The sequence below is a fragment of the Budorcas taxicolor genome, chromosome 1 (genome assembly GCF_023091745.1).
Source record: "Budorcas taxicolor isolate Tak-1 chromosome 1, Takin1.1, whole genome shotgun sequence".
NCBI classification, from domain to species: Eukaryota; Metazoa; Chordata; class Mammalia; order Artiodactyla; family Bovidae; genus Budorcas; species Budorcas taxicolor.
The window spans coordinates 31,776,780-31,793,441 of record NC_068910.1 but is presented as its reverse complement, the minus strand read 5'-3'; the positions used below and the strand labels follow the sequence as shown (position 1 = coordinate 31,793,441).

The 16,662-nt window shown below is 40.7% G+C and overlaps 1 protein-coding gene across 1 annotated transcript in view; it reads right to left on the bottom strand.

The window, feature by feature from the left end:
• PPP4R2 (protein phosphatase 4 regulatory subunit 2) overlaps window positions 1-12,944 on the bottom strand; it is a 52,752-nt gene extending 39,808 nt beyond the window's left edge. Inside the window, exons 1-2 of the mRNA XM_052642205.1 lie at window positions 12,869-12,944; window positions 11,838-11,919 (exon numbers count right to left, since the gene is read on the bottom strand). Of these exons, the coding sequence (XP_052498165.1) occupies window positions 11,838-11,919; window positions 12,869-12,902 (116 nt within the window). The 5' untranslated portion in view covers window positions 12,903-12,944. The remainder of the gene's footprint in view (window positions 1-11,837; window positions 11,920-12,868) is intronic.
• Between the last annotated feature and the right edge of the window lie 3,718 nt (window positions 12,945-16,662).

The window sequence follows — 16,662 nt, the reverse complement described above, 5'->3', positions numbered from 1 at the left end:
CTATCAGATTTTCAGACTTAATAATGCTCAGTACTGACACTGGACAGGTAACTTTGATATACTGTTTGTATACAGTTCAGTCACTCAGTCGTGTCCGACTCTTTGTGACCCCATGAACTACAGTATGCCAGGCCTCCCTGTCTGTCACCAACTCCCGAAGTTTACCTAAACTCATGTCCACAGAGCTGGTGATGCCATCCAACCTCATCCTCTGTCGTCACCTTCTCCTCCTTCCTTCAATCTTTCCCAGCATCAGGGTCTTTCCCAATGAGTCACTTCCTTGCATCAGGTGGCCAAAGCATTGGAGTTTCAGCTTCAACATCAGTCCTTCCAATAGACAGTCAGGACCGATTTCCTCTAGGTTGGACTGGTTGGATCTCCTTACAGTCCAAGGGTCTCTCAAGAGTCTTCTCCAACACCACTGTTCAAAAGCATCAATTCTTCGGCACTCAGCTTTCTTTAGTCCAACTCTCACATCCATACATGACCACTGGAAAAACCACAGCTTTGACTAGACGGACCTTTGTTGGCAAAGTAATGTCTCTGCTTTTTAATATGCTGTCTAGGTTGGTCACAGCTTTTCTTCCAAGGAACAAGCATCTTTTAATTTCATGGCTGCAGTCACCATCTGCAGTGATTTTGGAGGCCCCAAAAATAAAGTCTGACACTGTTTCCATTGTTTTCCGATCTATCTGCCATGAAGTGATGGGACCGGATGCCACGATCTTCGTTAATGTTGAGCTTTAAGCCAACTTTTTCACTCTTCTCTTTCACTTTCATCAAGAGGCTCTTTAGTTCTTTGCTTTCTGCCACAAGGTTGGTGTCATCTGCGTATGTGAAGTTACTGCCATTTCTTCCAGCAATCTTGTATCCAGCTTGTGCATCATCCAACCCAGCATTTCTCATGATGTACTCTGCATGTAAGTTAAATAAGCAGGGTGACAATATACAGCCTTTCCCGATTTGGAACCAGTCTGTTGTTCCATGTCCAGTTCTAAATGTTGCTTCTTGACTTGCATACAGATTTCTCAGGAGGCAGGTCAGGTGGTTTGGTATTCCCATCTTTTAAAAGAATTTTCCATAGTTTGCTACACAGTCAAAGACTTTGGTGTAATCAATAAAGCAGAAATAGATGTTTTTCTGGTATTCTCTTGCTTTTTCTATGATCCAACAGATGTTGGCAATTTGATCTCTGGTTCATCTGCCTTTTCTAAATTCAGCTTGAACATCTGGAAGTTCACAGTTCATGTACTATGGAAACCTGGCTTGGAGAATTTTGAGCATTACTTTACTAGCATGTGAAATGAGTCCAATTATGTGGTAGTTTGAGCATTCTTTGGCACTGCCTTTCTTTGGGATTTGAATGAAAAAAAATTTTTTTTGAAGGCCAGCTGGCATTATCTATCAAGACAATAATGCACATGAACTCCAACCCATAAACCCCATTCTTGCATATGTGCCAATAATTATGCTCACTTAAGCATCATTTGAATTGTTTTAACTGTAAACAATTCTTTAAGACCATCAAAAAGGACCTAAATAGAGTCAAAGAATGGAATACTACGCGACCCCAAAAAAATCAGTGATGTGTTTTGATAAAAGATATATAAATACAGCAAGTAACAAAAACCAAACTGCAGAATTTGGTATCACATTTTTTAAAGAACATATATACATACATGTGTTAAACATAACTTATTAGGAATATAGACAAAATAGGGTAACAGTATAGTTTGATTTTTCTTTATTCCTGTGAGCATTTTTAAAATAAAAAGCTTTTAAAACTAGACAGGCTTCTCCAAAGGAGTATTAATTTCCATAATCTTTGCACATGAATTTTTTAATCTAACCTATTATAGATACAATAATTAAATTAATGACCCATTAAACTCAGAATGCAGTTATTCTAACTTGTTAACCAATATGTAGATATAAAATTGAAAAGCATATATGTGATATTCCTCAGATTTAAGATACTTTTAGAAACACTGGAAGTTCTACAAGTATTAATATATACCACTTGCCCATATACTCACCTAACATTTTGGAATTTTTTAAAGTGGCCCAATGCAAACAAGAAAAAAGGTTAATAAAGTGGCCAAATTCTAGTTGTGGCGTTCACTTCTGCCAAATGCTAGAGCAACTAAGACAGCAAAACCAAACGCCAGAGACAACATTTATCAGAAAAGTGGATGACAAGGTTAACAAGGTACACCCGTGAACCCTCTACTATGAACAGTTAGGACAAAACTGTCTTACAACAGCCTATTAACAGGAAAACCCAGAGTTCACCAACAGTCTTCACAGGTGATAACAGAAAGCCAGGCCATGTTCTACCCACTTCAAGATTACTCTATGCAGAAATATTCTAATGTGCAAAGGCCCTAGAAAAGGTGCACCAGTCTCTAGTTAAAGAACCACTTGGAGGAAAAAAGACCAAAATCTCAAAAGCTACCTTGGAATCCTCATGGACAGTACCCTTAAAATAAGGCCAGAATAAAACCATCTCCAGAAATATTAAGTTCACTTTAGTACAAACAATTCTGAGTGAAATATTTTGTTGTTAACAAAAAGCTATCTCACCCTCCTTCCCAACAATACACAATAGTGCAAAAATTACAGATACACTTGTAAAACCTCTTGAAAAAAGTGAAAGTGAAAATTGCTCAGTCGTATCGAACACTTTGTGCCCCCAGAGACTAGATAGTCCATGGAATTCCCCAGGCCGGAATACTGGAGTCTGTAGCCAGTCCCTTCTCCAGGGTATCTTCCCAACCCAGGGGTCAAACTCAAGTCTCCCAGGTGGATTCTTTACCAGCTGAGCCACCAGGGAAGCTCAAGAATACTGGAGTGGGTAGCCTATCCCTTTTCCAGCAGGTCTTCCCAACCTAGGAATCAAACCAGGGTCTCTTGCATTGGAGGTGGATTCTTTACCATCTGAGCTACCAAGAAGCATAAAACCTCTTAAATCTAACTTCAAATCCTTGTATAGTAAGTATTTTCTCATTTCATCACCTGTAAATAGTATCATCTACCTCCCAATATTACAAAGGTAAGATTTTTGGGTGATTGAGAATAACAAATTCAAGATGCATACATTAAAGAGGTGTATACATTCCAGCTGAAAGTACATCAGTCTCACTACCTGTATGCTTCAAATTTATACCTCTGCAAAATTACAATTACTGAAAAGTTTCAGCATTTGACGTCACTGGAAAATGATCAAAATTACCAACGTTAGGGTACATCAAGTCACCTACCTTACTAACTCTTTCAATCAATATCCCCTAATAGTTTTTCTTGCAGAAGGAAATGGCAACCCACTCCAGTATTCTTGCCTTAGAAATCCCACGGACAGAGGAGCCTCTAGTCCCTGAGGTTCTAAGAGTTGGACACAACTTGTGAGCAAACCTCCACCACCCCCTTCCCCAGGAAACTATCTGTAGTGTCAGCGCCTTAGGTGATCATATCACAAGACAGCACAAGGAAGGGCGGCTACATGGGTATGTGGGGTCTGGCTTGGGTAAACAGCATAAAAGCCTCAGAAATTACAAAAATAACAGTGATAATAGATTCCTCCCAAATGTGCAGCTTCAAATTCTAAGTAGTTTTGTAAGGATTTTCAGACGTGAGAAGATTGCTGAACAAGTGCCAAGTGGTATAAAGGTACAGGTTATGGGAGAATCTGAAGTCAGAATCTGCTGTGCTGTGCTTAGCCCCTCAGTTGTGTCTGACTCTTTGAAACCCCATGGACTGCAGGCCACCAGGCTCCTCTGTCCATGGGGATTCTCCAGGCAAGACTACTGGAGTGGGTTGCCATGCTCTCCTCCAGGGGATCTTCCCAACCCAGGGATCAAACCCAGTTTTCACGTGTTGCAGGCAAATTCTTGACCGTCTGAAATCAGAATGCCTGAATTTAAATCCCAATTCTGTCACTCACCAGCTGCACCATCCTAAAACTATTTAAGTTCTGCGACCCTTGGTATCCTTATTTTAAAAAGGAGATACCTACTTCAGATAGTAATAGTGAAGATTAAATTAGGGCAAGCACTTTAAACATCTGATAGTGTCTGGCACAAAATAAATGTTCATTAAAGGTATACCTTTTAGGAAGCAAAAAAAAAAAAAAAAAAACCCAAACCTGAAATAGAAGTTCTTATGTGAAACTTCTAGTCCCAAGATTTCTGACTGACTCACCACCTCAAAATCAAAGACTCTTAACTAGGTAGGAGTACTAACCAGCACCACATACAACAAAAAAATAACATTAGCAGAATCAAGACTTAAAAGAGTCAAAATACTAAAAAGGCCTCACCTCCTGCAGGTAGCTCAGACAAATAAGGAGACAGTACAAGTACAGGTATGCACATCTGAGAGAGTCTAAGTCAGACTTGGCTATAGGAAGGAAGAAAAATATAATAGCTGAAGCCAAATTCTGACAAGCAAAATAGTTAGCTCAGTCGCAAGTATAAAGAAGCTTGATGAGATTAGACAACTGAGATCATATTACTAGTCAGTATGTTTTCATTCCTAGGATTTCATTTCAGTAAGCTTCAGAAACTTGTAGGTATCAAAATTGGTATTAAGGGTCATTTTTACATTCATTTCTATTTTTTATATCACAGTATATAAACAATCTATGATTTGTTGAATGCCTGGTTTAGTCACTAAGTCGTGTCCAACTCTTGTGACCCCATGGACTCCTGGCAGGCTACAGTCCATGGGATTCTCCGGGCAAGAATACTGGAGTGGGTTGCCATTTCTTTCTCCAGAGGATCGTCCCAACCCAGGAATCGAACCTGGGTCTCCTGCATTGTAGGTAGATTCTTTACCAACTGAGTTACAAGGGAAGCCCCAATTATTCCTTATTTTGGTACTGGACCTGGTGGTTGCTGAATGCCTGGTATTTCATAAAAAACTGTGACCTAAGTGTTTAATTAATTATATTTTCAGCTGGGGAACAGAGCAAAAGAGGGCTTAGGTGACTAATTTACTCCATCACGGTCACTGAAACAGCTTATAATGAAACCAGAACAGCCTGCTAACCTAGAGTCAAGGAGATTTAAGCACAGAGACAACAAAGATACCTTGACATAAACAGCTCCAAGTGTGTCTTTTATTCTACAGTAGATGTCTCAATAAAGCTATCCACCCCCTCACCTCCCCATAAAGTCAAACTGGTACGTTGTAACAAAAAAAGCCCTACCTGAACTACCACATATATGACATGTTATTTACTACATGGCACATATTACTATTTTTTATATATATATATATTCTTTTTTACTAATTGAGACAAATTAGCTCTTATACACTTTACAATCAATGACGTATGTTCTCAATCATATTCAATCTATTTTGGTAGGAACAGAGTTAGGAGGGTAGTTATAAGGACTGTCAAACCCAGACAGCCTGATATATAAAAAGGACTGCTTTTTATATAAATAGCATTTATAAAATGGGTGAAACCAAAGAAAACAAAAATGAGCAACTGAACACCTCCGAAGGCCTAGCAAAAATGAAGATCTAACATTCTCACATTCACCAAGTATTTTAAAATATAAAGCTTTCACAGGCATAAGTACTAAATTAAATAACAGCTGACAGTCTCCTCTTCAACTGTCTATACTGTTTTGGTAAGTGACTTAAAAATTTTTCTGCTCTTGATACTGAAAACTGATTTAGGGAGGCAGACACAAACATGAATACTCACTCACCCTTCCACCCCAATAAACTCCCATAGCAAAAAGGTAAAAGACCAACAGTCCACAAAACAGAGGGAAATTACTGTAGGCTGTGAATCATAAATTCCTTATCTTCTTACTGGACCATAAATTCCTTATCTCCTTAATAAGATGATGTTTTGAAACCACGTGAAGTTGGTGACAGGCTTCCCAACAATCCATAAGCATTATGAATTCACGTTCATTAGCAGGCACAAAGAAGATCTCTGGATGCAGATAAAAGGCAACTTGTAAGTGCCACTAAGACATTACGGGAACCGCTCTGTGTCTCTCATGAGCTAGTGAGAACACTGACTGGTGTCTCTTATCCAAGTACAGACAAGTGATCCTCATTTTTTTTTAAATTGTCTCCAAACTACTCATCTATGCAACATACCCCCAACAGTTAACATCCTCAGCACTGGCAGACATTTAACAGCAACCACTAAGACTATGCCCCACCCTTAATCACTGTTACTGCAATACCACCCCAGTAACTACTGCCATGATATAAACTCCTACAAGGCTTCTGAAATTTGGAAATCACCTCTTCTAAGCTCCTTGTTCAATGTCTGAAGGAAATGTGGCTCACTGTATTTAACTTGTTGGGAACTGAACGGTAGTGGGAGGGAGGAGAGGGTCGTCACTGTGCACTAGGGGCCATGTTAAAACACTATAAAGCATGAACCCAGTGAATCACCACAACATCCCTTGAGGTAGATTTACTTCACTACCTGTATTTACTGTAAGGAAAATAAGGCATCGAATAGTCAGTCGGCCTGCCTTGGTGACAGACTAAGTGATAGAGCAGGGAATTCAAACCCAGGCCTCTCTGTTGCTCTCCTGATTCTCAAACCAGAGCTCTTGCCACAAGATTAAGTACCTCAGACTTGTTTCATGAACCAAATGCTCTCTTATTTAAACTCAACACATAGACAACTGTAATTTTTATTCTTTCCCCAATTTCACTATCTATAGGTACGTATTTTCATTTATTCACATCCTCACAATATCTGAGGCAACTACATGGTATAAACCCCATTTTTCAACTGTGGAAACAGGTTCACAAATGATCAGTCCTAATTCACACAGACACCCTGCTAACCTCAATTCAGAATCAAGCCATGCTCCTTCCAAGAATGACATTACCACATGCTAACTCTCATGAAATTAGGGGACTAGCCAACTACTAGTAAAAATTTGGACTAAACATGGAAAATATGAACTCATTTGTACACCCAAACGATTGAAGAGCTGAAGTTAATTCCAGTCAGAAAACAAAGCTGGCACATCTAGGTTCCAGGGTATCGCGCAGTAGCCACTGTGCAGTGGGTCTGCAGGTTGGATCTGATGAAACAAAGGAAAACTATAATTTTCTTCATGTTCCCATCTTAATCACTGCAGTTACTAAAATATTTAAATGCACAAGGGCATCCACTTAACTTTATTTACTGAAAATCTACTGTGCTTCCTCTGTGTACCACTGTGATAATGGCACATACATGACAGGAATTTAGATGGCACATGGGTAATCAATACTAATCAACACTTTATTATTTATAGATTTTAAAAAGATGCAGAAAGATGTAACTAATTCAACAAACCACTAGTTTCAGACTTTATTTCTCACTAGATTAACAGGAAGAAATTAACATTGATTATACTTCTGGGGAGGGGCAAAATGAGGGCTTAACTTCTCTCTATCATTTTTCCATCTTTAAAAAATCTGAAGAAAAAAGTAACCTAACCTAAAAATAAATAATTATACAGATGCTAGGATGTGGCAAAAATGCCAAAGGTATATGTGAAAGTGACATTTTAGAAATAACATTCCAAGTGTCCAACACTATGCTAGACAAAATTCCCTCCTAAAGAAAGCCAGAGAAGGATTTAGCAGCTTCATGGACTTGAGCAGATTTTATTTATAATAATGCACATCTCAGTTGTTGATTACTACTACTTTAAAGTAACTTAACTGTGATTTTCTTAGGGATATGTCAAAATTAATTAATACAAAGAGCTTGAAACTGCAAGGAGGGGAAAAAAGCAGACTCAATATAAGCAGTATCAACACAATTAACTACTATTTATTGAGTAAACAAATAATGTTAACACTTTACCAAGTAGTGTTTGGTTTTCCAAGTTTTCCATGTATGATGTACTCATGCTATTCGGTACTATTATTATCCCCATCTTATAGATGAAGAAACTAACTTAACAGGGACTGACTTACAAAGTTCTCCTAAATAGCATTAATTCTAAAAGGATGGCAGAGGTGCTAGAATTTTTCATCTCTCCAAAACCCCCTATGTCAGATGTTAAGTAGACAGCAAAACCCAAAACCAATAAGCAAAAACATTTACAACGAATCTACCTGAACAAGGTTATCTCACAACCCCCCAAAAATAAGTTAATGAGGAAACACTCACAGTCAGAAGACCTGTACATTATAAGAATCTGTACAAGAGGAAACAGAAGTCAGTGTATCTGAAAGGGCTACAAATAGGAGAAACACAAAACAGCCAACAGTTGTTCACAAGAAATCATGGCAGGTCAATCTGAGAACAGCTGAAACTGAGATACGTATTACTCCAGTAATAAATGAAGAGAAAAATCTCCAACAAGAGCTGAAAAGAACAAAGTCTTGTTCCCATGAGCTCTTGAAAGTGAACCACCAGAGCTCCCATCCAGAGGAGACCCCACACACAAGAGAAAGAGACAAGATAAAGCAAACAGAAGCTTCAAATAAAAGCAAAACAAAACCTAGAAATTTCAGAAAGCAAGCTCCACGCTCTAACACTTCACAAAAACAATGAGAGAGCTCTGTGAAGTTACAACAGCTACTCTGAACCATGACTCCTACTCAAAGGTCAGGAAAACTACTTTTATATAAAAATGCAAGACAGAAAAATATCAAGGTCAAATCAGATATGAAACTGTGGTTAAGAGAAAAGCAGAATAAGGAGCAGAATAACATCCCTTAAGACAGTGAAGCAGAGCTAGAAAAGACTTGATCAAAACCTTATACTATTTCAAAAGGAGCTAAAAACATGAGAAAAATTATGCAAGTCAGTCAGAGAAACTCAGAAAATGAAGCAACAGAATACAGCAGAGACCAAGAACAGAAAAAACTACTTCAGGAAACAATGACTAAACTAGAAAGCAGAGAAGAACAAATGATCACAACAAATAATGCAGTAAGAATCCTTCAAGAGAGGAAATTTTTAAAAGTCAAAATGGAATTAAAATTAAAATTTCACTTTGAAATACACTGTTAAGAGAATAAAAACAAACCACACAGTCGAGTATTTGCAAACCACATTAGATGAAGAATTTGTATCCATGTATATAAAGAACTCTCAAAATCCAGTAAGAAATCAAAGAACTCCATTTTGAAATGGGCAAAGATGTGAAGCATCAACTTACTAAAGAGGCACAAACAACAAATAAACACTTGAAAAGACGCTCAACATCATCAGTAATTAGGCAAATACAAATTACAATCACTATACAATAGGCACCTATCAGAATACCTGACATGAGAAAGACTGATCATAGTAAGTGTTGGAAAGGATGTGGAGAAACTGATCTGAACTCCCATACTACTAGTGGAAAAGTAACTGGTACAATCACTCTAGGGAACAGTTTGGCAGTTTCTAAAGTTAAACATCCACATACCATATGACCCAACCATTCCACTCATGGATGGACTGCTATCCAAGAGAAAAGAATGCATACAAAGACGCATACACAAATGTTCTTGGTTGTTTTTTTTTTAAACCTGGAAATAATGCGAATGTCCATCAACAAGTGAATGAACCAAAATCTGTAGGATATCCATGTAAAGACTACTACTCAAAAATAAAAAGGAATGAATTATTGATTTCTGGACATGGAGTCATCTTAAGTTACCCTGAGTAAAGAAAGGCAGATATAAAGCAATTATCCTCCAATTATAAAAAAAATTGTTAAAAGACAAAGAATACACTGTATGATTCTATTTATATACAATTTCAGAACATGCTAACTAATCTACCTGATGGGATGAGAGCACACACATGGAAGACAAGTAACAAAGGGCAAGAGGGAGTAATGTTTATATAGCCTCCATCTGGAGTGCAGTGATAGTTTCATGAGTGCAGATGTCAAAATTTACCAAAATATATAGTTCAATAAATGAAGCTGTTTTCAATAAATGAAGGATTTAAAAAAAAAAGGCATTACTGAATAAACTTATTTAAATCAGAAATGAGGGGAAGAAACCCAGGAATTCTTAAGAAACCCACCTATACTAAAACATCAGAAAGATCTGAACTGCTATCCTTTAGATTTTCATTCTCCTATTTACAATCTTGGAAGTTAGACAAAGCTCAGTTTAACCATAAATGATGACGGAAACTGCAAATTTCCATATCAAAAGTTAAGGCACGCTCAAACTGATTAAAAAACCAAAGGCTAAATAAAACTAAATGTAAAAACACTGAATCATAAATTTAAAAATATCTTCCAAAATCCATAAAGAATCTAACACCACCAGTCATTTTAATACAAAAATAGTAAGACCTATAGTTAAGACCTAGATATTAGCGGGGAGGGAGGAGGAGTGTGGACAAGGATGGGACGACTGATGATCTTCTGAAGTCCTCTATTAGATAAATAATTGTCCAGAAAAATCTGGTTAAATTTCCCAAGCCACTTGGTGATCCAGTCAAACAGGATATTAAAAAGCTTCCTTGAAGAAACTTTCAACTATTTATACATTTACGGCCAATGCACTATATCAAGAAGGGAAGGCAATCTGCACAGACCTAGAAAGAGGTTTTAAGTATTTAACTCCAAACAATCTTGTTTATCTAAACTCTGAAGTAAAATGCTTCTCCTCCTGATATTGTAGAGGTATAAGTTAGGACCAACTAACAATTAATACAAATTAGTTATTCAGCATCAATTTTTTAAAAATCAAGATGTTCTAAGAGAACTCAAAAGCAAAAATTACTTTTTTTTAATTCTGAAGGGTTCCACGTTTTTAAGGCAGTAAGTATAAAGTCAAGATTGAATGCATCAGTCAAATTCCTAAGGTGACTGGTAATTTTAATAAGCACCAAGGAGTTTCAGTTTGTTGGCATGACCACTAAAGAGGTTCCCCCTGCCCCTTTTAAAAACAGGCTAGTTATCAGGAGACTATGCTGCAACCATAAGCAAATCTTGTAAGAAATGAACATTTGCTAATAAAGCCAAACAAAGGATACATAATTATGTAATGTACATAACTGCTGAAGCTTACACTTTTTTTATTAGGCCTCAAAAAGAATTTTTAAAAACCCCACTTTTTAACACTACACCTTCCAAAACCTCTCCCCTTCCTGCTCCCTACCCCTATACAAAGACACGACTACAAATCAGTCACCAAATCTGCACTGCTCTCTACAAATGAACAGTCCAAGAATGAAAACAACTGCTGCAAAACACACTGGACACAATGAAACAATGTTCCTTTGAAAACAGTCTTAACTTCACAGTATAAGTTTCAGATTCACAACATTTAGAATCAAGCCTAATAAAATGCTGAGCATATGCTAACAAGTTAGCTATCCTAGAAAGTTTACAGGACAGTCAAGACTGTAGCATCTGGAATTTGTCAGATAATCACCCTGAGTGCCCAAGAGAATAAGCAGAAGTGATACTTCCAGCACCCACATATATAAATGACAACAAAAGGCTGGATACAGGACAATATGAGAAAATACCACCACTAAAAAAAAAAAAAGAAGCTGAAATAGAATCAAAGCCACAGAATTCTGGAAATAAGCCCGCTTGTTATGACCAAAAAGAGTCACAATGGAACATGCATTCTTCCTTTCTCTGGCTGTTCTAGACGAATACATTCTAAATGTGCAAAAGCATAAAGAAAAATTTTAATACAATTTAAAAATTCACTACAGAGCATGGTGTGAAGTGAATGAAGCATATACACTGAGTAAATGCTTTAAATATGGGGCTTGTACAATTTAGACAGATGGATTATTCAATGCTTCTGAAATACACTTCTGTCCCTTTCCTAAGCGATTCTTAAGGACACACAGGTTTATGAATACGATTACGTTTTCAACTCACATTGTTTCTCCAGTCTTGGCTACATGACAAAGAAACTGATCCAGGACCGGACAAACTTCCTTTTTCCCCCTCTTCTCAAAATCTAGATAAGGGAAGAAACAAAAGTTATTAGTATTTTTCAAAGTCCACCAACCATTTCCAATACCCTTTAAAAACAAACTTTCCTCTCCAGTCATTCCTCATATTAAGAAACTAATTTTATTTTTAATTTAAAAAGCCTCTCAAATAAATTCCACCTGACTCTCCAACTTCAAATGTCACTCTTCACAGATAACGAGACCCTTCCTAAAGGGGGCACTTCTCCACCAACCATCCTTAATACAGTCCGGGGGATTCATCTCAAAGATCTGTTAAAATACAAACCCCAGATCCCAACTCCCCCCAAACTGTTTACGTGAGGTTCATAAATCTGCGTTATATGAAACACCAGCTCCCTCTTGCAGTCATCAACCAATGATCCTTGGTATCAAAGTCTAATTCTCAAAACGCTGCAATCACAGTATTCTAAGTTCTCAAGCCTGTTGCTCGGATGGCGAGCAATTCGGAACTGGGAAGGCGACCACTTCAGAATTGGGGCGCGTGGAAGATGACTCCAGAAGCTCTGAAAAAAGGGCCTCCAGAGACACTTGAAAGTTGCTCTGCCGCCCCCATACCCCCGCCCCGAAACCTTTCACTTTTTCTCTCCCCACGATGTCCGGTGTGCAGGGGGATGATAGAGAACGAAGCCTGCCTGCGAGGGGGCTGCGGGCCCCCGAAACGTTCACGGGGAGTGGGAGAGGGGCCGGGGCCCCCTCGAGAGCTTCCCGACTCCCCTCCCCCAGCCCAGACGCCGGCGGCCGACACAAAGCCCAGAGCGGGGCGGGAGGGAGCTGCCCACGGGGCTCCCCGCCCCCGGGAAAGCGGGAGGGGGGATGGGAGCCGGGGAAGCGCGCCCTCCCCCAGCCTGGCCCCGCGGAGTCACTCGCCCAGAGGGGAGCGGAGAGGCGGCCACGGAGGGTAAGGAGGAAGGGAGAGGGGGCAGCTACCCCCACCTTTCAGCGCCTCCTGCAGCCTCTCGACGTCCATGGCTTCCCGGAGTCCCTCGCAGCCTCCGCCTCCTTCCGCGGGTCTCCCGGGGACCGGAAGGCCTCCCCCCACCCCCCCGACGCCCTCCCCCTCCCTCGCACACACTCCGGCACGCAGGCGATTCGGGGGGGGCACCGAAGGGAGCTGGGGGAAGCGAGCGAGAGAGCGAGACCGAGAGAGCGAGCACCTCCCCGAGCCGCTACCACCAGCCCTCCAACATGGCGCCCGGCACGTCACCGCGCGCACGCTCCTCGCCGCCGTCCTCGCGCCCGCGGCGCGTCCGGACCCGGAGCCCGAGAGCGCGTGCGCGGCGGAGGCGTGCGGCCGCGGCCGGCCCCCAGACCCGGCAGGGCTGCCCCGCCTATCCCTTGGGTTGGCCGGAGCTCCCTGCCCCAAGCTGGAGGCGGAGTGGTCTAGGCGGCGGGGTGGGCGCAAACAGGTTGACTGTGGATCCCTGCTGTTTGCTAGCTGTGTGACCTTGAGCAATTTAATCAGTCCCTCTGAGCCTCCCTTTCCCCATCTGTACAATAGTGGGAGTAGTATGAACCACTCTTTACGGTTGCTGTGAAAATTAAGTAAGACTGTATACACACAGAACACGCATTAAAAAAAAACCGAGTATCACTAGTAATCGTGACAAAATTAACTCCCTGCCTGAACCCAAAGCACCTCAATGGCCCAGCCTTGAAAAGGAGTGAGCGCAGCAAAAGCATGAGAAGTTTAAGCAATGGAACCAGCTGAATTTAAAGTCCAACGCAACTATTTATTAATACTACTTGTGTGACCTAGTTGCTTAAACTCACATAGCTTCTGTTTTCTCATCCACAAAATGGAAGTTCGTGAAACTGCGACAATAAAGCATTGAGCGCATGTGGTGCCTGGAACATAAGCACTCAAGTTCATGTGTCTGCTGTTTTTATTATCATTATGGTTTTGATTACATTACATAAGCGCCCAGGAAGTTAGGGCGGAGGCCTCAGAAGTCCTCTCCCAGCCCTGACATCTTACAAACGGGATAGCTGAAGCGTAGAGACGTAGTCTAGCAAAACAGTAGAACCTAGAACCTCTGGCAACCAGCTAGTGTGTGAACATCTTTATTACTCTCCCTCGTCTGTGAGCTTTTCAAGAAAAGTTACTGAATTGTTCCACCATCGCTTCTCAAAGCCTAACACAAACCCATGGAAGGAAGGGAGAGGGGGCGTCAGGGAGAACAGAAAGCTAATTCTTGACTGGTGTTAGAAAGTGCAAATTTAGACAACCATCACAAGTGTTGACCCTCTTAAAAGATAGTGGCTCTGACCCTGACCGTAGGTGGCAGACGTAGGGAAAAGCCCCACTACAAAAAAATTTCTTCAATTTTGCCATCAGAGAACTAGTCCCTAGTATCTTTAGATCCTTTCACTGTTCTAAGCATCCTGCTCAGTTACAAAGAGCCTTGTAGGAGATGTATTAGAATGGTGTCTTCACCCTGGGCCAGTGCTTTAAATGCACCCGTGTTTGTGTTTGGTTGCTTCAGTCTTGTCTGACTGCAACACTCTGAACTAAAGCCTGCCACGCTCCTCTGTCCATGGGATTTTCCCAGCAAGAATATTGGAGTAGGTTGCCATGCCCTCCTCCAGGGGACCTTCCCCACCCAGGGATCGAACTCACATCTCCTGCATTGCAGGTGGATTGTTTATGGCTGAGCCACCAGGAAAGCCCGTTAAATACATTGGATTTAGTTTATTGTCCCCTGGAGAAGAAAATGGCAACCCACTCCAGTATTCTTGCCTGGAGAATTCCAAGGACAGAGCCGCCTTTCCAGTCTGAAGGGGCCTGTCCTCTACATAGCAAAGCTTAGCCTCCTTCTCTGCCACCCTGGACTATCTTTAAGCAGGGGTCTTCTGGTAAGAACTGTGTGGAACAATACAGTCACCACTAGCCCTGTGTAGGTATTTAAATTTAAATTAAATAAAATTTAAATTCAACTCCTGAGTTCCTCAATACAATTCAATTCCTCAGTCTTGCTAGCCACATTTCCTGTGTTCAGAAGCCCCACGAGGCTAGTGACTTTTGCATTGTACAGCAGAGAAAGAAAATTCCATGATCACCTAAAGTTCTTCTGGAACTTTCTTTTAGAGAACATACGATGCTAATTTCTTACGCCTTGCTCTGTCCCTTTTCATCAGCTGTTCCCCTCACTTGGAGATGCCTCCAAAGTGACTTCTAATAACTGGATAAGTTCCTTGAAAGGAGATAAAGTACACACAGCAGCCACAGCCTAAGGGAATCAGGGAAAACTTTCCCTAGAGGAAGTAGTTGTGTTTAAGCTGAGAGCTGAATTCGGAAAGGAAAGTAGCCCAAGTGAAGTGGAGAGGAGAAGCGTTCAAAGAGAAAAACTGTAGATGTTCACGGGCCTTGAAATGAGATCGAGGAGTGAGGTGGTTTCAGTCTGGCTAAAGCTGAGAGTGCAGTGGAGGGAGAGGCAAGGGATAAGGCTGAGGAAATATTTTATTTCGTTCCTTTCTTCCTTCTTCCTGGGAACTTTTCTCTAGCAGAGCTCATCTCACTGTCTGCGATTGCTAGAGCCTCCTATTGGTACTCACCCACTTAGAGCAAAACAAAATGTGATGTCCAGCCTCTACGATTGCCCCCAAGATCCTTGCCTCCTGGAGTTCATGCCCTAGTGTAGTCTCCCCCCTCCCAGGTGAATCAGAGCAAGTCTGTGTGAACAATAAGTTTGGTCGAAGGGATGGCATTTGACTTCTGAGGCTAGGTCATAAACTGTTCTCTCTAGAGGAAGCCAGCTGCCATGTCACCAGAACATCAGAGCAAACTGTTTAAATGCCCAAATGGAGAACACTGATGACTTTAACTTGAGTCTTCCCACCCTAGGTAATCTGCAGCCCCAGCTGGGATCTGGACCACAGCCTTGTGAAGGATCCCAAGCCAGAACCGCCCAGCTAAGCTGTGCCTCAAGTCCTGATCCACAGAAACTATGAAAGATGAAAAATGTTTATAATTGTTCTCAGCTTCTAAATTCTGAGATAATTTAATTACATAGCACTAGATAACTAATGCAAAAAGGAGAATATTAATAGTAACTAATAATACTTAATAGTAATTAATATTAATAGGTTAACATTAAGTATTCTCTATGTGTCTAGCATTCTTCTAAGCACTTTAGAAAAATATTTAATTTAATCCTTGCAAAAATTCTATAAATGAGATTATGACCCCCACTAAAGAAACTGAGGTATAAAAATGTGAACTAACTTGTCCAAGGTGACACAACTACACAGGCAAGTGACTGACCCATGATTCAAACCTGGACTGATTTCAGAGCCTGAGACTCTGTGTTGTACTCAACAAGGTTGCAAACGACCAGGGGAAATAAGACAGAAGTATAGACTCTGATGCAAAGTAGAAGGCAAATACGCAAATCAAATGGTCAGAGGCCTGTAACATCTCTTCCAGGCAAGGATAGAAGTTACCTTTTGGAAGAGACTAACTTAAAGATGGGAAAATATTTCTACCACAAGAGAAGAGACTTTCAGGCCAAGGGGATGGTATCAACCAGGCAAACAGTCGGTGAGGGCTTCCTCTGTGTTGCAGAGAAAATGTGTGGAATCTCTTCCTCGCACAGAGACTGGGCATAATGGAGGAGATGTCCCTTCAATAAGTGTGAATCTGCAAGAAGACTAGCCCGTTCCTCTGGGGGTACACAAGAGGAGGAGATGGAAGATGGAGACAAAAGAAGAATGGGAAAGAGAAAACAGCT